This window comes from Schistocerca piceifrons, chromosome 1, assembly GCF_021461385.2.
Source record: "Schistocerca piceifrons isolate TAMUIC-IGC-003096 chromosome 1, iqSchPice1.1, whole genome shotgun sequence".
Taxonomy (NCBI): domain Eukaryota; kingdom Metazoa; phylum Arthropoda; class Insecta; order Orthoptera; family Acrididae; genus Schistocerca; species Schistocerca piceifrons.
This window is the reverse complement of record NC_060138.1, coordinates 452445932-452468607: the sequence shown is the minus strand read 5'-3', so window position 1 is coordinate 452468607 and position 22676 is coordinate 452445932. Positions and strand designations below refer to the sequence as shown.

At 45.1% G+C, this 22676-nt stretch overlaps 1 protein-coding gene across 2 annotated transcripts in view; it reads right to left on the bottom strand.

Annotated features, from left to right (window-relative positions):
- The window catches only part of LOC124792094 (kinase D-interacting substrate of 220 kDa), a 389808-nt gene that overhangs the window by 277617 nt on the left and 89515 nt on the right, over positions 1–22676 (bottom strand). The window contains exon 1 of one of the 2 annotated variants that reach the window (XM_047257914.1): positions 16884–16988. The exons of the other annotated variant lie outside the window; for it this stretch is intronic. Coding sequence (XP_047113870.1) covers positions 16884–16973 — 90 coding nt within the window. The 5' untranslated portion in view covers positions 16974–16988. Of the gene's footprint in view, positions 1–16883; positions 16989–22676 lie in introns of those variants that run through there. 2 annotated transcript variants of the gene reach the window in all.

Here is a 22676-nt window from a genome sequence, read left to right as displayed (position 1 = left end):
GTGCGCAGGCGCACGAATACTACCACACGGCAGCCCGTTTCCACTCGGGTAGGATGAAGTCTGCAGGAATGGCTCCAAAAGCGGAATCTCCGTAACGCGATATAAGATATGAAAATATTGGGGGTGCACGCTGCATGGCAGGCCTAAAGTGGGTAAATTTGTCACGTGCGTCCACGAATTAACTTCTCTGTATTCAAGTGAACGCGACTAGTGAGCTATTTCCACGTTTACAAAATACTACGGGTGTCTACAGATCCGTTTCTCTTTTCTTTCGTACACAAAGTGTAGTGTGAGACCCACTTCCTTTTTCTGCGAAGTTTCGTTTGCTGAATGACTTTCAAAGACTAGAAATTGCACTTGGCCACAGAAAACAGCTACCGTATGAATTAAATTTAATGTAAGGAAATGGTTCAAATGGTTCTGAGCACTATGGGACTTAACATCTGTGGTCATCAGTCCCCTAGAACTTAGAACTACTTAAACCTAACTAACCTAAGAACATCACACACATCCATGCCCGAGGCAGGATTCGAACCTGCGACCGTAGCAGTCGCGCGGTTCCAGACTGAAGTGCCTAGAACCACGAGGCCACCGCGGCCGGCGTAAGGAAATTTGATAACATTTGTAAGTGGCGCAAAGTCTGCCTACTTGTTTTAAATGTTCAGAAACGTATAACTGTGCACTTCACAAACCGAAACAACGTAGTTTCCTATGACCATATCAATGAGTCTCAGTTAGAATCGTCCAACTCCTACAAATACCCGGGTGTAACACTTCGTGGGGATGTGAAATGGAATGATCACATAGGCTCGCTCAGTCGTGAGTAAAGCAGGTGGCAGACTTCGGATTTATTGGTAGAATACTGGATAACTGCAATGAGTCTACGAAGGAGATTACGACTCATTCTAGAATACTGCTCATATGTTTGATACCCATACAGAATAGACCTAGCAGGGGATACTGAATGTACACAGAGAAGGGCAGCACAAATGGTCACAGACTTGTTTAACTCGTGGGAGTGTGTGACAGAAATGCTGAAGAAACTGAACTGCCGGACTATTGAAGACAGACGTGAACTATCCCGAGAATGTCTACCAATACAGTTTCAAGAACTAGCTTTAAATGATGACTCTAGGGATATACTAAAGCTGCCATGTATCGCTCACGTAAGGACCATGAGGACAAGATTAGATTAATTTCAGCATGCACGGCGGCAGTTGCAAAGCTGATCTTCCCACGCTCAATACATGAATGGAATGGGAAGAAACACTAATAAATGGCACAATCTGACGTGCCCTCTGCCATGCACTTACAGTGGTTTGCAAAGTATAGATGCAGATGTAGACCTGATTGTATGCACGGTTGACGACATCCATTATGTATATTCCCGTACAAAAAAATTGTTCAAATGGCTCTGAGCACTATGGGACGTAACATCTGTGGTCATCAGTCCCCTAGAACTACTTAAACCTTCCTAACCTAAGGACATCACACACATCCATGCCCGAGGCAGGATTCGAACCTGCGACCGTAGCGGTCACGCGATTCCAGACTGAAGTGCCTAGAACCGCACGGCCTATTCCTGTACAGGTGAGACATTTTACTTGAAAGTCACTTGCCCGCTGTCGGCACATAAATACGATATTGCAATGCCTGTGTTATTCTGAATTACGACGGAAAGTTCCTTTGGACATGCACGCATGCATCCATTCATCCATCGTCATTCAGCCACCGCAATTCTTATACTGTTCGACCACAGTAACCCAATTATTCTTAACTCCCCACGCTGAGTCATTGTGCTAGCTGGACTGCCAAGTACTTCCGAGGGGTCATTTCCGATGATTTCACACGATTTTGCACAACCATCTTTCTCTGAAGAGGGGCAGCAGCCTTTTCAGTAGTTGCAAGGGCAACAGTCTGGATGATTGACTGATATGGCCTTGTAACAATAACCAAAACGACCTTGCTTTGCTGGTACTGCGAACGGCTGAAAGCAAGAGGAAACTACGGCCGTAATTTTTCCCGAGGGCATGCAGCTTTACTGTATGATTAAATGATGATGGCGTCCTCTTGGGTAAAATATTCCGGAGGTAAAATAGTCCCCCATTAGGATCTCCGGGCGGGGACTACTCAAGAGGACGTCGTTATCAGGAGAAAGAAAACTGGCGTTCTATGGATCGGAGCGTGGAATGTCAGATCCCTTAATCGGGCAGGTAGGTTAGAAAATTTAAAAAGGGAAATGGATAGGTTAAAGTTAGATATAGTGGGAATTAGTGAAGTTCGGTGGCAGGAGGAACAAGACTTCTGGTCAGGTGACTACAGGGTTATAAACACAAAGTCAAATAGGGGTAATGCAGGAGTAGGTTTAATAATGAATAGGAAAATAGGAATGCGGGTAAGCTACTACAAACAGCATAGTGAACGCATTATTGTGGCCAAGATAGATACGAAGCCCACACCTACTACAGTAGTACAAGTTTATATGCCAACTAGCTCTGCAGATGACGAATAAATTGAAGAAATGTATGATGAAATAAAAGAAATTATTCAGATAGTGAAAGGAGACGAAAATTTAATAGTCATGGGTGACTGGAATTCGAGTGTAGGAAAAGGGAGAGAAGGAAACGTAGTAGGTGAATATGGATTGGGGATAAGAAATGAAAGAGGAAGCCACCTGGTAGAATTTTGCACAGAGCATAACTTAATCATAGCTAACACTTGGTTCAAGAATCATAAAAGAAGGTTGTATACCTGGAAGAATCATGGCGATACTGAAAGGTATCAGATAGATTATATAAAGGTAAGACAGAGATTTAGGAACCAGGTTTTAAATTGTAAGACATTTCCAGGGGCAGATGTGGACTCTGACCACAATCTATTGGTTATGACCTGTAGATTAAAACTGAAGAAACTGCAAAAAGGTGCGAATTTAAGGAGATGGGACCTGGATAAACTGAAAGAACCAGAGGTTGTACAGAGACTCATGGAGAGCATAATAGAACAATTGACAGAAAGGGGGGAAAGAAATACAGTAGAAGAAGAATGGGTAGCTTTGAGGGATGAAGTAGTGAAGGCAGCAGAGGATGAAGTAGGTAAAAAGACGAGGGCTAGTAGAAATCCGTGGGTAACAGAAGAAATATTGAATTTAATTGATGAAAGGAGAAAATATAAAAATGCAGTAAATGAAGCAGGCAAAAAGGAATACAAACGTCTCAAAAACGAAATCGACAGGAAGTGCTAAATGGCTAAGCAGGGATGGCTAGAGGACAAATGTAAGGATGTATAGGCTTATCTCACTAGGGGTAAGATAGATACTGCCTACAGGAAAATTAAAGAGACCTTTGGAGATAAGAGAAACACTTGTATGAACATCAAGAGCTCAGATGGAAACCCAGTTCTAAGCAAAGAAGGGAAAGCAGAAAGGTGGAAGGAGTATATAGAGGGTCTATACAAGGGCGATGTACTTGAGGACATGGAAGAGGATGTAGATGAAGATGAAATGGGAGATACGATACTGCGTGAAGAGTTTGACAGAGCACTGAAAGATCTGAGTCGAAACAAGGCCCCCGGAGTAGACAACATTCCATTGGAACTACTGACGGCCTTGGGAGAGCCAGTCCTGACAAAACTCTACCATCTGGTGAGCAAGATGTATGAAACAGGCGAAATACCCTCAGACTTCAAGAAGAATATAATAATACCAAACCCAAAGAAAGCAGGTGTTGACAGATGTGAAAATTACCGAACAATCAGTTTAATAAGCCACAGCTGAAAAATACTAACACGAATTCTTTACAGACGAATGGAAAAACTAGTAGAAGCCGACCTCGGGGAAGACCAGTTTGGCTTCCGTAGAAATACTGGAACACGTGAGGCAATACTGACCTTACGACTTATCTTAGAAGAAAGATTAAGGAAAGGCAAACCTACGTTTCTAGCATTTGTAGACTTAGAGAAAGCTTTTGACAATGTTGACTGGAATACTCTCTTTCAAATTCTAAAGGTGGCAGGGGTAAAATACAGGGAGCGAAAGGCTGTTTACAATTTGTACAGAAACCAGATCGCAGTTATAAGAGTCGAGGGACATGAAAGGGAAGCAGTGGTTGGGAAGGGAGTAAGACAGGTTTGTAGCCTCTCTCCGATGTTATTCAATCTGTATATTGAGCAAGCAGTAAAGGAAACAAAAGAAAAATTCGGAGTAGGTATTAAAATCCATGGAGAAGAAATAAAAACTTTGAGGTTCGCCGATGACATTGTAATTCTGTCAGAGACAGCAAAGGACTTGGAAGAGCAGTTGAACGGAATGGATGGTGTCTTGAAGGGAGGATATAAGATGAACATCAACAAAAGCAAAACGAGGATAATGGAATGTAGTCTAATTAAGTCGTGTGATGTTGAGGGTATTAGATTAGGAAATGAGACACTGAAAGTAGTAAAGGAGTTTTGCTATTTAGGGAGTAAAATAACTGATGATGGTCGAAGTAGAGTGGATATAAAATGTAGACTGGCAATGGCAAGGAAAGCGTTTGTGAAGAAGAGAAATTTGTTAACATCGAGTATAGATTTAAGTGTCAGGAAGTCATTTCTGAAAGTATTTGTATGGAGTGTAGCCATGTATGGAAGTGAAACATGGACGATAAATAGTTTGGACAGGAAGAGAATAGAAGCTTTCGAAATGTGGTGCTACAGAAGAATGCTGAAGATTAGATGGGTAGATCACATAACTAATGAGCAAGTATTGAATAGGATTGGGGAGAAAAGAAGTTTGTGGCACAACTTGACCAGAAGAAGGGATCGGTTGGTAGGACATGTTCTGAGGCATCATGGGATCACCAATTTAGTATTGGAGGGCAGCGTGGAGTGTAAAAATCGTAGGGGGAGACCAAGAGATGAATACACTAAGCAGATTCAGAAGGATGTAGGTTGCAGTAGGTACTGGGAGATGAAGAAGCTGCTCGCACAGGATAGAGTAGCATGGAGAGCTGCATCAAACCAGTCTCGGGACTGAAGACCACAACAACAACAACATCTTTCTCGATGCCCTGCGGTCCTTGTCCATCAGTACAAAAGGTTTGCCTATTCGTGGTTAAGCCGTGGTTGTTACTTCACGTATCCGCTTCACAATCACGTCACCAACGGTCGACTTGAGCGGCTTTAGAACGGCTGAATCGCTCCTGACGAATTTCTAACTCGGATGATATTCAACGACTAGTCCGCGTTCCTGTCATTGATCTTTCCTGGCCGACCGTTTCTGCCGTTCTGCTTCCACAACACACAACACATTACTGCCCGCCTCCCTTTACACCGGCGTGTCCGCCTTCGTGAAGTCTACTCGTCAATACTGTATTACACAGGTGTTTGTGGAGACACTTTTAACAAGACAGTGTACAGATCTTTCATTTATCAGCACAGTTCCCCCTTGGCTTGTCACAAAGAGTGCCTCTACGCAAGTACATGACTTCGCGTCGCTCTTCTGGCTTAATCTATCTGAATTGTTGCGCTTACCTTCCGAGAAGTACAGAAACAACTAACGTCGTCTGGTGACGCGAAGCGCCAGATGCGTCACACCACTAATCGGCAGCAAACTGAAACACTCCGAATGTGTCGCCCGCGTCGCTATGTTGTGCATAGTCGAGAAGACCTGTCTGTCCACTGCACGTGCATTTGCAACACTGAGCGAACGGCGCGGTCTGTCCCCGATGAACGGGGAGCGTAGGAGGGCACGGAAAGATAAAAAAGGACAAAAGGCGGCTCTGTTATCTGCCGGCAGAGATCGTGACAACAGCGCCGCGCATTTGCAAGCGGGCTGCGCCAGGCGTCGCACTCTGGTGGCACAAGACAATGGCCGAGCCGGCGGCCGACGTGGGAATGCCTGCGAGCCGGCAGAGTCCACCTCGAACAGTAGCAAAGCCGAGCTGCCTTTCACCTCGGCATTCCGACGCGCAACGAGTGTAACGGCTCACACAGACTCCGCAACTTGTCCGAAACTGCTCTTACCGCCACAGCCCGAACTCTGTAACTAGCAGCAAACCCGTGATCTTCTCTTGACCAATCTCCGCGATCCATCAGCATGTCATATACTGGGAGTCTAGCAATGTCACGCTTAAGACTACTATTACATTTTCATTATAAAATTTATAAAAAGCTACACTATTTTGTTAAATATCTCTGAATGGAATGACGAAAATTGATTAAAAGAAAGTAGCTGGAAATGCTAGAAGACTGTACTGAATGGCAGGAAGATCTGTTCCCATGGTTCAAATGGCTCTGAGCACTATGGGACTTAATATCTGAGGTCATCAGTCCCCTACAACTGAACTACTTAAACCTATATCTGAGGTCATCAGTCCCCTACAACTGAACTACTTAAACCTAACTAACCTAAGGACATCACACACATCCATGCCCGAGGCAGGATTCGAACCTGCGACCGTAGCAGTCGGGCGGTTCCGGACTGAAGGGCCTAGTACCGCTCGGTCATCACGGCCGGCTCAGGAAGATGTGTAGGGGGTTGATAATAGGTGCAGGGAGTAATGTAACGTATTGTGATAAGCAGAGAGGAAATACGTACTCTACGGTTACGGCCGCTTCGAGAACATTTTTCCAAAAAGGAAGGAAGGAACATTAGGATTTAAACTCTTGTCGACATCGACGTCATTACAGGGAACAAGCCCTGATTGTTTCAAGGATGGGGAAGGATATCGGGCGCGCTCTTTGAAAGGAACCATCCCGCATTGCCTGGAGCGATTTACGAAGACCGTACAGAGCATAAGTTGGGATGGCCGCACGGCGTTCATCCTCCCGAAGGACGTCCAGCAGTGTGTTAACCACCCAAGCAACAACTCCTCTCCCCTCCCCACCTCTTACCTCCAACTCTTTCAACCGTGTCAGATTTTGCTACTCATCGCGACGACAGCCAGTGTACGCAAATCTTGCACTAGGACGGTCTTCTCAGTTTGGCGCACCAAGCGGCCGCTACTAACCGTGATACCTCCTGTACGAAATCTTTGAGCTGTGGCTGGCGACCCTCTCAAATTGGCGCAGCGGCTTGTGTTGCTTGGGCATTAAACATGCCCAACGTACCGCCACACTATCGCTGATGAATCACAGAAGACAGTTACTAATGTAAAATATCTAGGAGGTAACATCCGGAGCGAACTAAACGGTAATGTCCACACAGAACAAATAGTAGGAAAATGAGACGCCAGGCAGAGATCGATAGGCAGAACATTCTGAAAATGTAATTCATCCACGAAAGAAGTGGCTTACATGGCGCTTGTTCGATGATTCTTGAGCATTACTCATCAGTATGGATCCCTTAACAGGTGGGATTAACAGGATATCTATTGTTTAGTCGGCGCGAGAACAAAACGGAGATACTCAATAAACACAAGTGGCAGACGTTACAAGAGAGGCGTTGAGTATCATGGAGAATTTTACTATTTAAACGAGAAATTAGAGCTACTACAGAAGTTTACCGTCAATTATCTTTCCCACAGGAATCCGCCAACAGGAAAGAGGGAATCACATTGCGGTCCAGAAGCTCCCTCCGCCATACACTGTAAGGCGGCTTGCCGAGTATAGATGTAGACGGAGAAATTATATGGTAACGACCTTCAAATAACAGTACTTTTATCCAAAAGATATTTTTAAGCTAAAGATAACATTTACGCTTTGTACAAAAACACTACGTACCACCATTGCACAATTTTGCCGCGGGTGTATTCTCCTCTTTCTTTAGTTTTCTTGACAGATTTTGGTACGGAACCGAAGCCGACATTATTTAGCCGACTGTAAGAGTCTTTGTCCATTCTTCTCATGATGTTTGCAAAAATGCAAATTTTACGGTGAGCCGCTTAGACCGATTAATTCAAACGAGAATGAAAAGTTTCCCAAACATCTGTCGTCCTCTTTCGCAACATAGTTCTTGTTGTTCGAGTATTTCTAGCCTTGTTCACCAGAAGATTTCACTTCGCTGTACATTCTGAATGTAAAGTTTTTATAAGTGGGAGAGTCTGGTGCAGTACTTTTACACTGTTGTGCATTTTCAGTATCACTGTCCCGCATCTCTAACAGCACCTTTTAGTAATTAACCATCGGCACTAGGTTCAACACTACTGTGCTCGCCCCTGCTGCCCGCTGCAAACTACCTGGCTTCAAGGTGATGTTACCGGACACACCTGTTTGGCGGAAAACCTCTTGTACCAGCTTTTCTACTTGGAAGGGAGAATCGAGTACGGAGATTATTGGACTTTCCTCGATCTTCTGTGAGATGCGAAGATCGTAGCTGCCCGAACAGAACTTCTGGTGACTCTCAACATTCCACTGTTTCGTGACAAGCAGCTACGCCACAGGCAACTCTTTCTTGAGGTGCGCTACATACAGTAAAACTGCATAATGTGAACATCCCTAAAATTTCAGAAACAGGCGAAGGTACTAAGATATTCCAGAAAATAGAACACATATGTCATTCTAAGTGTAAACACATCTTCAAACTTAAAAGTAATTTCGGGCGTATCGTTACTATTCATAGTGTAGTTGAAATAACCTAGTGCATAGCGTCAGTAGCTCCATGAGGTTGTTTGCCGATTATGGTGGTTTAGCTATCTACATCTACACCATACTCCGCAAGCCATCTAATGGTGTGTGGCGTAAGGTACTTGTTGTTCCACTAACTGAGCCCTTCAACTCTGTTCCACTCGCAAATAGCGCGTGGGAAGAATAACTGTCGGTAAGCCTCTGCACTGGCTCTAATTTCTCGAATTTTCTCCTCGTGGTTCAAATGGCTCTGAGCACTATGGGACTTAACTTCTAAGGTCATCAGTCCCCGAGAACTTAGAACTACTGAAACCTAACTAACCTAAGGACATCACACACATCCATGCCCGAGGCAGGATTCGAACCTGTCGCGCGGTTCCAGACTGTAGCGCCTAGAACCGCTCGGCCACTCTGGCCGGCTCTCCTCGTGGTCATTATGCGAGAGGTATGTGGGGGGAGGTAACATGTTATCCGACACTTCCCGGAAAGTGCGCTCTCGACATTTCAATAGCAGATCTCTCCGTGATGCACAACGCCTCTCTTGTAACTTCTGCCAGAGGAGTTTGTTGAGCATATTCGCAACGCTCTCTCGTCGGCTAAAGACCCCGTGGCGGAACACGCCGATCTTTGTTGGAACCTCTCTACCTCTTCTGTCAGTCCTATCCGCTAGGGATCCCAGGTAGATGAACAATAATCAAGAACCAGTTCAACAAGGGCCTTGTAAGTCACTTCCTTCGTGGATGATTTACATTTCATTAACATCGTTCCTATGAGTCTGACACTGACATCTGCTTTCACAAATATTTGTTTTGTGTGGTCATTCCAATTAAGATCGCTCTGGATAGATACTCCTAGATACTGTTTCCAGCGGTTTGTCATCAACAGCGTACCTGTATAGTAGTGGATTTCTTTTCCTATGTATTCGCAATATGTTACATTTATTTACGTTCTGGAGGTCATTTTGCAAATCTTTCCTACCTTCTGACGTTGCTACTTTGTTACAGACAACCACCCTATCATACTTCCTTGAGGGACTCCGGAAATTACCTTTATATCTGCTAATTTTGTTCCGCTAATGGCATCATGTTGAGTTCTATGTGCAAGAAAGTCTTGAATCCAGTCGCAAATCTGCTCCGATTCCCGATAAGCTCGTTTTTTTTTCCTTTTTACTGAACGGCAGTACCGTACGGTGTCAAATGCCTTGCTGCAGTCTGGAACCGCAAGACCGCTACCGTCGCAGGTTCGAATCCTGCCTCGGGCATGGATGTTTGTGATGTCCTTAGGTTAGTTAGGTTTAACTAGTTCTAAGTTCCAGGGGACTAATGACCTCAGCAGTTGAGTCCCATAGTGCTCAGAGCCATTTTTTTTGTCAAATACCTTACTGAAATCGAGGAACATGGCATCAACCTGAGCGCCGATGTCTATAGATCTCATGGGGCAAAAGAGCTAGTTGAGCTTCCCAAGATCTCTGTATGCGGAAGAATCCATGTTGATTTTTATAGAGGAGACTTTCGTTCTCCAAGCGCATCATAATTCTTCAACATAACACATGTTCCATGTTCAACATAACACATGTTCCATGTTCTACAACAGATTGACGTCAACGAAATAGGCCTGCGATTATGTCCACCTGCCCTACGACCCTTCTTGAAAACGGGAAGGACCGGCGCTTTTTTCTAATTGTTAGGTATCCTAAGTTGCTCAAGCGATCTACGATAAATTACTGCTAGAAGGGGAGCAAGTTATTTCGCCTATCTTTCCAGAATCTTACAGGTATCTTATCTGGCCCTGATACCTTTTCGCTACTAAGCGATTCTAGTTTTCTCTCTCTCTCTCTCTCTCTCTCTCTCTCTCTCTCTCTATTCCGCGATCGGTTTTCTCAATATATGTCATTACGACGTTCGTACGACGGTTGAAAGGAGGGACCGTGTTACGATCTTCCGCGGCGAAACAATTTCCGAAGACCGAATTCAGTATTTCGGCCTCCTCTCTGTTATCTTCTGTTTCGGTGCCAGTACGGTCACTGATTCAATGAATAGATGGTTTGACCCACTTACTGGTTTTACATACGACCAAAACCTCTTAGGCAGAATGTCAAATCAAACACCTTTCAGTCGTCTAATTTCCAAACTGTTACTTAATATGGCTACCAGTTTCGGCGATTTACTACGCCGTCTTCAGGCCCCCGACTATTCCGTCGGCACATGATGGTTGAAATAATCGCTGTATCAAGCAGAAATCTACACATATCGCTCTTTGAATGCTGGCCTCTATTTTGACCGGAATCGAGATTGGAACCTTCCTAACGTCGGTCAGGGGGCCTGAAGACGGCGTAGTAAATCGCCGAAACTGGTAGCCAAATTAAGTAACAGTCTGGAAATTAGACGCCTGAAAGGTGTTTGATTTGACATTCTGTGCTGAATAGCCGAGTCACGCAACGACCTCTGAAAAGATGGACATACAGAAAACCTTTAAGCGTTTTTACTCAGATCGGCGACAAAGTTTTACCTTCAAAGTCATTGAACGCTTCTCTCATTGCTCTCCTTACGCTCACTTTTACTTCGTTCCTGTTTTTACTAATCATGAATCCTAGATGGAGTTCTCTTTGTTTACGCAGCAGTTTTCTAACACGGCTATTAAACTATGGTGGGTCTTGCCCATCCCTTAAGACCTTACTCGGAACTCACTTGTCTAGGGCATATTGCACTATGCCTCTGAATTTTTTCTATTTGTTCTCCACATCTTCATCTTCATCACCGAATATTGATGCTGATCGTTCAGACATTCTGAAATCTGTATCCTGTCACCCTCCCTAACTTGCTTAACATTCCTTGTAGGACCCGTCGTGATAGATGCTATCACAGCCTTGTGGTCACTGAAACCTTCCTCTACGTTAACTGATTCGATAAGTTCATGTCTGTTCTTTGCCAGGAGTTCTAAAGCGTTCCCCTCACTAGTTGGTTCTCCAATTATCTGCTCAGAGTAATTTTCATACAACACATCCAGAACAATGTCACGCGAATCCCTATCTCTGGCACCAGTTTTGATAGCACGACACTCCCAATCTAAACCGGGCAAGTTGAAGTCACTCCCTATTGCACAACGGCATGATCAGGATAATTATAACGATATTCTGCAAGTTCTATGTGAAAGGATCTACCACTAGAGCTTATAACCCAGGCAGTCTATAAAAGCAACCGGTTACCATTTTTGACCGATCTTTTATACTTCACGCAGATTAATTCACAATCTGAATCCGTGATAACCTGGCCAGATTTTATCGAATTCTTTACTGCAACAGGCACGCCGCCGCCATTGGCGACTAACCTATCCTTACGATAAATATTCCAATTTGAACTTAGGATTTCGTATATTAGTGTCCAGTTTCAACAAACTTTCTGTTCCTTATACTATCTGTGCATTATAACCTTCAGTAACCGACAAAATTCTGGGATGTTTCCTCGGGTGCTTATGTAGTTTACTAAAATTATATTAGTCTTTTCTACCTCTCATCTGCGACCGACGACGAACATTTTCTGAGGACCTTGTGGCTTATTTATCCAGGGAAATCGTCTTTGACCCCAACGGAGTGTTTCTCTAACCTAAAACTGCCCCATGTGCACTCCACACGTACTCCGCTACCTCAGTAGCTGCTTCCTGCGTGTAGTGCACGCCTGACCTATTATGGGAAACACTACAATTTTGCACCCTAGCCGGCCGCTGTGGCCGAATGGTTCTAGGCGCTTCAGTCCGGAACTGCGCTACTGCTACGGGCGCAGGTTCGAATCCTGCCTCGAGCATGGATGTGTGTGATGTCCATAGGTTAGTTAGGTTTAAGTAGTTCGAAGTCTAGGGGACTGATGACCTCAGATGTCAAGTCCCATAGTGCTTAAAGCCATTTGAACCATTTCTGCACCCTATAGCGGAGGTCGTGAAATTTGTATCTGATGAAGAGAAGCTGCAACGTAACAGAATTACAGCGAAATGCAGGAAGATCTGTACAAAATCGACGGTCGGTGCATGGATTGGTAGCTGTCCCTCAACATAGACAAATATAATCTACAGCGCATACATAGACAGAAAGACCTATTACTGTATGTACAGAGGGATTTAAAGTGCAACGACACATACAATTAATCGCTATTAAGATCGATACAGACAGATTCACTGGAAGAATCTTCAGAAATGTAGTCCATTAACAGAGGAAGGTTCGCAGGAGAGCTTCTGTAAAGTTTGGAAGGTAGGAGACGAGGTACTGGCAAAAGTGAAGCTGTGAGGAAGGGGGCGTGAGTCGTGCTTGGGTAGCTCAGATGGTAGAGCACTTGCCCGCGAAAGGCAAAGGTCCCGAGTCCGAGTCTCGATCCGGCACACAGTTTTAATCTGTCAGGAAGTTTCATATCAGCGCACACTGCGTTGCAGAGTGAAAATCTCATTCTGGTAACAGAGGAAGGAAGTTGCAGAACTCTCAATCGACCAATACTTGAGTACATATTGCTCGTTAGTCTGAGACCCGTACTGGATATGACTTATAGACGCAGTAAAGAGTATCCAAAGACGAGCAACGAGTTTCGTCACAAGTTCGTTTAGTACGCATGAATATGTCACGGAACTGGTCATCAACTCCAGTGGCAGGGGCTACAGGAGAGAGATTTAGCTACATGGCGTTGTTTACTGTTAACATCCTAGAAGAGTCAAACAGTATATTGATTCCTCCCATGCATATCTCGCGAAGAGACCAAGAAGGTAAAATTGCGAGATTCGAGTTCACATGGACGCTTATAACATTCATTTTTCCAGAAAACCATTCGCGACTGGAACAGGAAAGATAACCAGAGACGAAGGTAGACGAAGTACCCTTTGCATGCAAAGAAAATTGGCTTGCAGAATATGAATGTAGGTGTATAAGATTTTCGAAACATCTCACATACAAAGAGTAGTATTTTACTTCGTGGTTACTACTGTTATGTTTTGCATGCAGATAAACGCTCTTCAAGAACACTTTAAGAAAAGTCTTGCTTAAGTTTAAAACGAAACTTTTCGAAAATAAAAGAATGTGGACAAATTTCCTAATTATGAGGACCAAGAATTACGTCGCCCCCCCGCCGCAACCATCGAGTTTGCGACGAAGTTGGTATTTAGGTCTGCCACTAAACCAAACATGTATTACCTTCCTTCGACCTGGAGATCTGTTCGACCGCATAATCGAACTGCAGACTTCATCACCACGCCAGGTGCAAGCGAAAGTCTGTTTGGAATGAAGACGTTGAAAGAGAGAGATGTTGTGAGAAGAAAGCCGACAGACTACAAGGTCTTCGCAGTACTGTACCGATGATATAAGACGTATCCACTGACAAACTCTATTTCACGGGCCATCAGTATGAAGATAATTGGATCAAAACTCAGAAGTTAAAGGCATATATTTGGCTGGCAAGAAGCGAAGTGATGGCGGAAACTTCATCACCGAACTGCAGCCCAATGTCTCGAATCAAAAAGCAAATCCTTCCGCAACGTCTCGTGGAGTTGCAACATGTACTGCTGTCGATGGTGATCCTTCCGTCAGACAGGAATAGTAAATCCGGCTGCTCTTTGGTGCCACATGAAGGGAACGAAGGTTTCTGAGGAAATGCAGAGCATCCATAAAATTAGTCCCATGCAAGACAACGACGCGGCCAGTTCTACTGTATTGCTCCAGAATTTGGAGATACCATCAAACAGGCATCGAACGATTTCAAAGACACGTTGCTACGATCGTACACGTGTAGCACATACGAAAGCGTAAAAAAAGTTCTAAACAAACAGAAAGAATGAGTTATACGAGTAGCTACGATGTGAAATACAGAACTCTGAGCTATTCGACCAGCTGATGCGACCGTCGAAAAAGAACACACGAGGGTTAAGTGAATGGTTACTACATTGGCAGACGGATGGTGGTTAATATAAATTGGACTTTCGTTTCGTACTTTGGCACATGTTGCGGAATGTTTCAAGCTGTACCGTATTGCCATGCGGAGAAATTTTATTTCTATAAAGAAGTCTTGTTGCCTGTGCTTAGTTCAAACTGATAAAACGACGATTGCGTCAAAATATAATTCTTAGTTTTGTTTGCCATCAACGGATATTCGCCCAAAAACTTAAGTTTAATAAACTATCAGCTCCTGCGTTTATGGCCATTACGAAATGAATGGCGAAACTGAAACGTAACCATACTTCTCTTGGCGAAATTTAATATGAAGGACGTCCCAAACTATAACCATAGGTAGAAAATCGAGAAATCGCACTGTATGATATTCGATGGTCGTTCACCGACGGACGGTGCATGAAGCACATGACGCCACGTGAATATCAAAATCCGCGCGGAGTGGCCACGCGGTTTCAGGTGCCCTGTCACGGAATGCGCGGCCCCTCCCAACGGAAGTCCGAGTCCTCCCTCCTTCGGGCATGGGTCTGTGTGTTGTTCTTAGCGTAAGTTAGTTTAAGTAGCGTGTAAGTCTAGGAACCGATGACCTCAGCAGTTTGGTCCCTTATGAATTCACACACATGTGAATATCAAAGGAAGTGCGATGCTGTTTACATCAAGATGCAACTCTGAGGAACTTCTGTTCTACGAGGTTGTCACATTTCTGAATGCTTGTCAACTATGTTTGGGCCGTTTTAAAAAATAATCCAACTGATACTGTGCGCCGACATGTTTCTGCTGATGGGACGTCGGTCCATCACTACACGTTACAAACGAAACTGCAGTCGAAGCTGTATTGGAAGCCATTGGCTCCTAACAAGAAGGGTGGTATATACCGCCGTCCGGATTGGCCGTGCGGTTCTAGGCGCTACAGTCTGGAGCCGAGCGACCGCTACGGTCGCAGGTTCGAATGCTGCCTCGGGCGTGGATGTGTGTGATGTCCTTAGGTTAGTTAGGTTTAATTAGTTCTAAGTTCTAGGCGACTGATGACCTCAGATGTAAAGTCTCATAGTGCTCAGAGCCATTTGAACAATTTTTTTTTTGGTTATACCGTCTGCCTCAATTGTTGTGTTAGAATTTGTCTGAGCTATCAGAGGGCTTCTTCTTATCGGTTACCTTGAAATGGGCTAAACAATAACTGGCAAATGATACGCAAGTCTTCTGCTTAACTGGCCGAAAAAAAAGGAAATTGAGATGGAGCCTGGATCACGAAAGATAAATAAATGATCTCTCAAGAGGAAAATACACTACCCACGGAGTTGCGCGGACATTGGAAAACTGAAGGATTTGAAGTACTAATAAGTTGGAATATTCACTCTCTTCACTTCACACTGTCACTTTCATCTATTCTTTCATCTAAAGAAATTTATGGCTTCGAAACGTTCTGACTTCAACAGAGAAGTAATGGTTACCGTAGATGGGCATTTAGCACACTTCCTAGCATCGCAAAAAAAAATGGCTCTGAGCAATATGGGACTTAACATATGTGGTCATTAGTCCTCTAGAACTTAGAACTACTTACACCTAACTAACGTAAGGACATCACACACATCCATGCCCGAGGCAGGATTCGAACCTGCGACAGTAGCGATCACGTGGTTCCAGACTGAAGCGCCTAGAACCGCACGGCCACACCGGCCGGCCTAGCATCGCACTTCACAGATGACCACTTCTCACGTCAGACAATGTGCACTGGTCTAGAAGTGGGCTACATAAAACATATCTGAATTTTTTGCCCAAAAAGCACTGTCATCCACTGTCTGTATGTGAACTTGTCATCTTTCACCGTGAAGTTCGAGGATTCCTTGTAAGCTCTGTAGAACAATAGCTTCTGCAACGCCACTGGGTTGACAGATTTCCTTCGCTTCTATACTGAACACCGACATGATACAGCACTGGAGAAGCACTCGTCACTTCTCACGTCAGACAATGTGCACTGGTCTAGAAGTGGGCTACATAAAACATATCTGAATTTTTTGCCCAAAAAGCACTGTCATCCACTGTCTGTATGTGAACTTGTCATCTTTCACCGTGAAGTTCGATGATTCCTTGTAAGCTCTGTAGAACAATAGCTTCTGCAACGCCTCTGGGTTGACAGATTTCCTTCGCTTCTATACTGAACAGCGACATGATACAGCACTGGAGAAGCACTCGTCACACATCCGATCCGCAAGAGTTAGAGACACAACTGACATAATGCCGAGGACAGATGAAGAACCAGGTCTGTCCGACAAAACACTTGTGAATTCGTGTTACATTCTTCGCATTAAAGCAGCCGATGGGCAAACTAGCCACGCTATTCCTTTATGATAGTTTGAATTATCGGCATACGGCGCCTGTGGAGCGCAGTTCCAACTAAGGGTGAGGAGTGAAGCAGCGTCCTTGTTACCTTGGCCGTGGCGGTCCTCCGGTGGTGGTCGGCAAGCGCCACGAGGCTGTAGTGCTCATGGCGGCGGCGCGGCTGCTTCCAGGAGAGCATCGCAGGCCAGCTGTGGCAGGCGCACACCTGCGCTGCCGCCGCCCGCCAGCTCCTTCTACTGCCGTTCCCCTTCCCTCTTCCCTCGGCCTCCGCCACGTCGCCCGCCTCTGCAGCACTCGCCGCACAGCTAGCGAGCGCTAAATGGAGCGCGCCAGGCGCTGCGCGCTCTGTGTGTATCTGTGTACACACAGCCACAGGCCGGCTGCCACGCACAATTAGTGGCCAATTTAGCAGTGTCGCAGGCCGCGCAGCTGCCGGCTACTGCAGCGCCGCGCCCGGCGAGTGCCACACTGCGCTCGTTTTTGTTATCTGCCTCGTGGCTTTGCGCGCTGCTGCGAAAGCACTTCCGGGCGAAACGACGGCGCGACTGGCCGGACGTAGGCGGGCGAGCGCGACTCCACACTGCCGCAAAAACTTCCTCGAAACTGTCTGAGCCGCTTAATGAACTGTGTCTCCCAGCTCGAGTGGGATGAGACAGCGTCTGAGGCAACACATTTCAAATTTGACTCCACGTCTTTCAGGCCCAGGCCCGTAATGGTGACAAAGTTGCAGACGTAATCCGAATACTGAGAGATATAGAACAACAATTCGTAATATCTAAATAAGTTCTTCAAAAGTAAACAATCCACAACAAAGAACGCCTTACATTCTGTGGCGCAGAGTATTTGCGTTACCAATATTTGCAAACCCGAAGAGGGAGGTGGGTGATCATGGGTGTCAGGAACCTCCCCTCTCCCTCCCTTCCTTCCTTCCTTCCTTCCTTCCTCCTCCTCCCCTCCCCCCCCCCCCCAACCAAATAACACGTTGTTCTGGTTTGACATGCAGCTCTCCACGCTAGTCTATCCTGTGCCCGCCTTTTCATCTCCGAATAACTACTGCATTCTACTCTGTTGTTGTTGTTGTTGTTGTTGTTGTGGTCTTCAGTTCTGAGACTGGTTTGATGCAGCTCTCCATGCTACTCTATCCTATGCAAGCTTCTTCATCTCCCAGTACCTACTGCAGCCTACATCCTTCTGAATCTGCTTAGTGTATTCATCTCTTGGTCTCCCTCTACGATTTTTACCCTCCACGCTGCCCTCCAGTACCAAATTGGTGATCCCTTGATGCCTCAGAATATTTCCTACCAACCGATCCCTTCTTCTAGTCAAGTTGTGCCACAAACTCCTCTTCTCCCCAATTCTATTCAATACCTCCTCATTAATTATGTGATCTACCCATCTAATCTTCAGCATTCTTCTGTAGCACCACATTTCGAAAGCTTTTATTCTCTTCTTGTCTAAACTATTTATCGTCCACGTTTCACTTCCATACATGGCTACACTCCATACAAATACTTTCAGAAACGACTTCCTGACACTTAAATCCATACTTGATGTTAACAAATTTCTCTTCTTCAGAAACGCTTTCCTTGCCATTGCCAGTCTACATTTTATATCCTCTCTACTTTGACCATCAGTTATTTTGCTCCCCAAATAGCAAAACTCCTTTACTACTTTAAGTGTCTCATTTCCTAATCTAATTCCTCAGCATCACCCGACTTCATTCGACTACATTCCATTATCCTCGTTTTGCTTTTGTTGATGTCATCTTATACCCTCCTTTCAACACACTGTCCATTCCGTTCAACTGCTCTTCCAGATCCTTTGCTGTCTCTGACAGAATTACAATGTCATCGACGAACCTCAAAGTTTTTATTTCTTCTCCATGGATTTTAATACCTACTCCGAACTTTTCTTTTGTTTCCTTTACTGCTTGCTCAATATACAGATTGAACAGCATCGGGGAGAGGCTACAATCCTGTCTCACTCCCTTCCCAACCACTGCTTCGCTTTCATGTCCCTCGACTCTTATAACTGCCATCTGGTTTCTGTACAAATTATTCTACTCTATGCGATCAAAACGATGTGGCCACTTCTGGGGGTCATTAACTTAATATGACTTCTACCCTTCGCCTTTATGACGATTCGAGCTCTGCCGAGGACACTTTCAATGATGTGTCTCCATGCCTGTGGAGGTATGACGGCCTATTCGTCCTCGAAAGTGTCAAAAGCCAGTGAAGGCAGTGATTAAACGCCGGAGTCTGGAGTGAAGTCCACGTTCTAACTCACACCAAAGATGTTCTAATGGGACTAGCTCGGGATTCAGGGTGGGCCAGTCCATTTGAGCAATGTTTGAACTTCAGAAATACTTGTTTCTGGCAGGGTGCATTGTCATGTCTATGTATGCACTCATCACCTCCGAACTGTTCCTCTACGTCTGCAGTACACAATTTTGTAATAAAATGTATTCGTATCCTTCCGCATTTAGCTTTCTCTTAAGCGCAGTAAGATCACCACCACTTCCTCGCTACTTCACAGTTGGCATTAAACATGATGATAGACAACGTTCTCCAGGTATTCGCCAAACCCGAACAATTCCATCAATTGTCACAAGGCATAGCGTGATCCATCACTCGAAATCACTCTCTTCCAACCGCCCACACTCCAGTGGCTTAGTTCTTTGCACCACCTCAAGAGCCGCTTAGCACTGCCTACAGAAATGTGTGGCTTATAAATGAGCTGCTAGACCATCGTACCCCATTCTTATGAACCTCCTACGAGCAGTCATTATACCAGGTGGTCTACTGGTAATACTTTGGAATCGAACGAGTGATTATTTCCGCTGATTTCATGCGATTTTTCAAACCATCCTCCCCAATACTCGGTGGTCGCTGTCCTTCAACACAAGATCTTCCTGGTCTTAGTTTGGCTGTGGTTGTACCTTCGCGTTTGCATTTCACAATCACATCACTAGCAGTCGACTTGGGTTGCTTTGGAAAGGTTGAAATGCCCCTGATGGATTTCTTATTCAGCTGACGTGCAGTGACTGTCCACTCCCCTGGCCGCCCTATTACGCTGTTACTACTTCTTCGGAGGAGAATGTCTGAGGACATTGTGGCTGATTTATCCAGGCAAATCGTCTTTGATCTCCACGGAGTGTTTCTCTAACCTAAAAATGCCCCATGTGCACGCCACGTACTCCGCTACCTTAGTCGCTCCCTGCGTGTAGTGCACGCCTCACCTATTATGGGAAACCCTACAATTCTGCACCCTAGCCGACCTCTGTGGCCGAGCGGTTCTAGGCGCTTCAAAAAATGGTTCAAATGGCTCTGAGCACTATGCGACTTAACTTCTGAGGTCATCAGTCGCCTAGAACTTAGAACTAGTTAAACCTAACTAACCTAAGGACATCACACACATCCATGCCCGAGCCAGGATTCGAACCTGCGACCGTAGCGGTCGGTCGGTTCCAGACTGTAGCGCCTAGAACTGTACCGCCACTCCTGCCGGCTAGGCGCTTCAATCCGGAACCGCGCTGCTGCTACGGTCGCAGGTTCGAATCCTGCCTCGGGCATGGATGTGTGTGATGTCCTTAGGTTAGTTAGGTTTAAGTAGTGCTAAGTTCTAGGGGACTGATGACCTCAGATGTTAAGTCCCACAGTGCTCAGAGCCATTTGAACCATTTTTGAACAGTGAAGTCGCCTAGGAGCTTCGGAAAATAGGTGAATGCTCACTTGCCGATTGGAGCCGTCCTGACGGTATCTATGGACTTCTAACAGCACGTATACAATTTAGTATCGCACGGACTGTCAACGTGCTGATGCTACATTACGCCAACTTTACGTAAGCAGAACATCACGACTAATGGTACAGCGACATGCGGCACGCCTATCCCTACGTGTCTTTATTTTGCGTCGACGCTGAAGTGGGCATACATCACACTGTATTGTGACTTCCTCTATCCGTTTGCATCGCTGCACCCTTAAAAATGACATGGTACCGGTGTCGACATGTGGAATACTCTACGCGAGAACCAACTTGCGCTCTGTAGCTATGTACTCGGATAGCAAGAAGGTGCCATCTGCCTTTTTGACAGCGGCAATTGTCTTGGCTGGAACGGAGAGCAACAAACAACCAGATCCAGTGAATGGCAACGTTGCGTGACTATTTTAGCATACAGTGAATTATGTTCAGCCGAGATGAAATGAAATGATCGTATGGCATTTATTGATTGGGATATCCCCTCCCGGGATGAACCTATTGTTTAATTTTCAGGTAATTATGAGCCTCGGCTGCAAAAAGGAGAAAGATTGCCGGGAGGGGGTGGGGAGGAGGAGGAGGAGGAGGAGGAGGAGGGAGCGGAGGAGGGGAATTACATCTGGGTTTGGAGCTATAGCAAACACAACTGTCCCAATGATAATGCAACTTGCTTATTATTCATGTCTCAGTGTCAGAAAAACTAAAACGAGAATTAAATGATGTACGGGACCAAGAAGAATTTAAGGCGGTATTGTCAATCTAAATTCCAGTATGCAGAAATAGTTCAACAGATGTAACGAGGATAGCAGAAAACTGCTAGCTGTAATATTGGGAAACATTGAAAATGATACTTTAGGAAATAATTGCGAGTTAAGACGTACATTTCCAATATGAGAACGAAAGTTATCAAGAATGGCACGTCAGACAATGAAAATGCAAGAAACTGAGACTACGATTTAAAAATATTATTATTTGTTATTGCTTGGTGTTGCAAATGGGTGAATGTACCAAATTAATCACTGAACAGTAAACAAGTTACTGCATTCTCCGAAATTACTTGATTAATGTTCGTAAGTGCTTTAGATATTGATAAAAGTTTGAGGTGACAAAAGTCATGGGATACCTCCTAATATCGTGTCTGATCTTTTGTCCGGCGTAGTGCAGCAGATCGACGTGGCATAGACTTAACAAGTCGTTGGACGTCCCCTGTAGAAATACTGGGCAATGCTGCCTCTAAAGCCGTCCATAATAGCGAAAGTGTTGCCGGTGTAGGATTTTGTGCGCGAACTGTCCTATCGATTATGTACTATAAATGTAGGGCGATCTGGATGGCAAAGTCATTCGCTCAAATTGTCCAGAATGTTCTTCAAACCAATTGCGAACAATTTTGGCCCCATGACATTGTGCATTGTCATCCACAAAAATTTCATCTTTGTTCGGGAACGTGGAAGTCCAAGAATGGCTGCAAACGGTCTCCAAGAAACATAACAATTTTCAGTCAGTGATCGGTTCGAGTAGACCAGAGGACACACTCCTTTCCACGTAAACACAGTCTAATCATTAAGGAACCGCCACGACCTTGCACAGAGCCTTACTGACAACTTGGGTCCATGGCTTCGCGGGGTCTGCGCCACACTCTAACCCTACCATCAGCTCCTACTAACTGAAATCGGGACTCATGTGACCAGGCCACGTTTTCCCAGTCGTCTAGGGTCCAACAGATATTGTCATGAACCTAGAACAGGTGCTGCAGGCGAAGTCGTGTCGTTAGCGAAGGCATTCGCGTTGGTCGTCTGCTGCCATTGCTCATTAACGCCAAATGTCGTCGCACGGATACGTTCGTCGTACGTCCCACATTGATTTCTGCTGTTATTTCACGCAGTGTTATTTGTCTGCTGACAATGACAGCTCTACGCTGTTCTCAGTCTTTAAGTGAATGCCGTCGGTAATTGTTTTGGTCGTGGTAAGAGGTAATGCCTCAAATATGGTCTTCTCTGTATACTCTTGACATTGTGGATCTCGGAATATTGAATTGCCTAACGATTTCGGAAATGGGATGTGTCATGCGTCCAGTTGCGACTGGCTTTCCGCGTTGAAAGTCTGTTAATTCCCGTCGGTCACAATC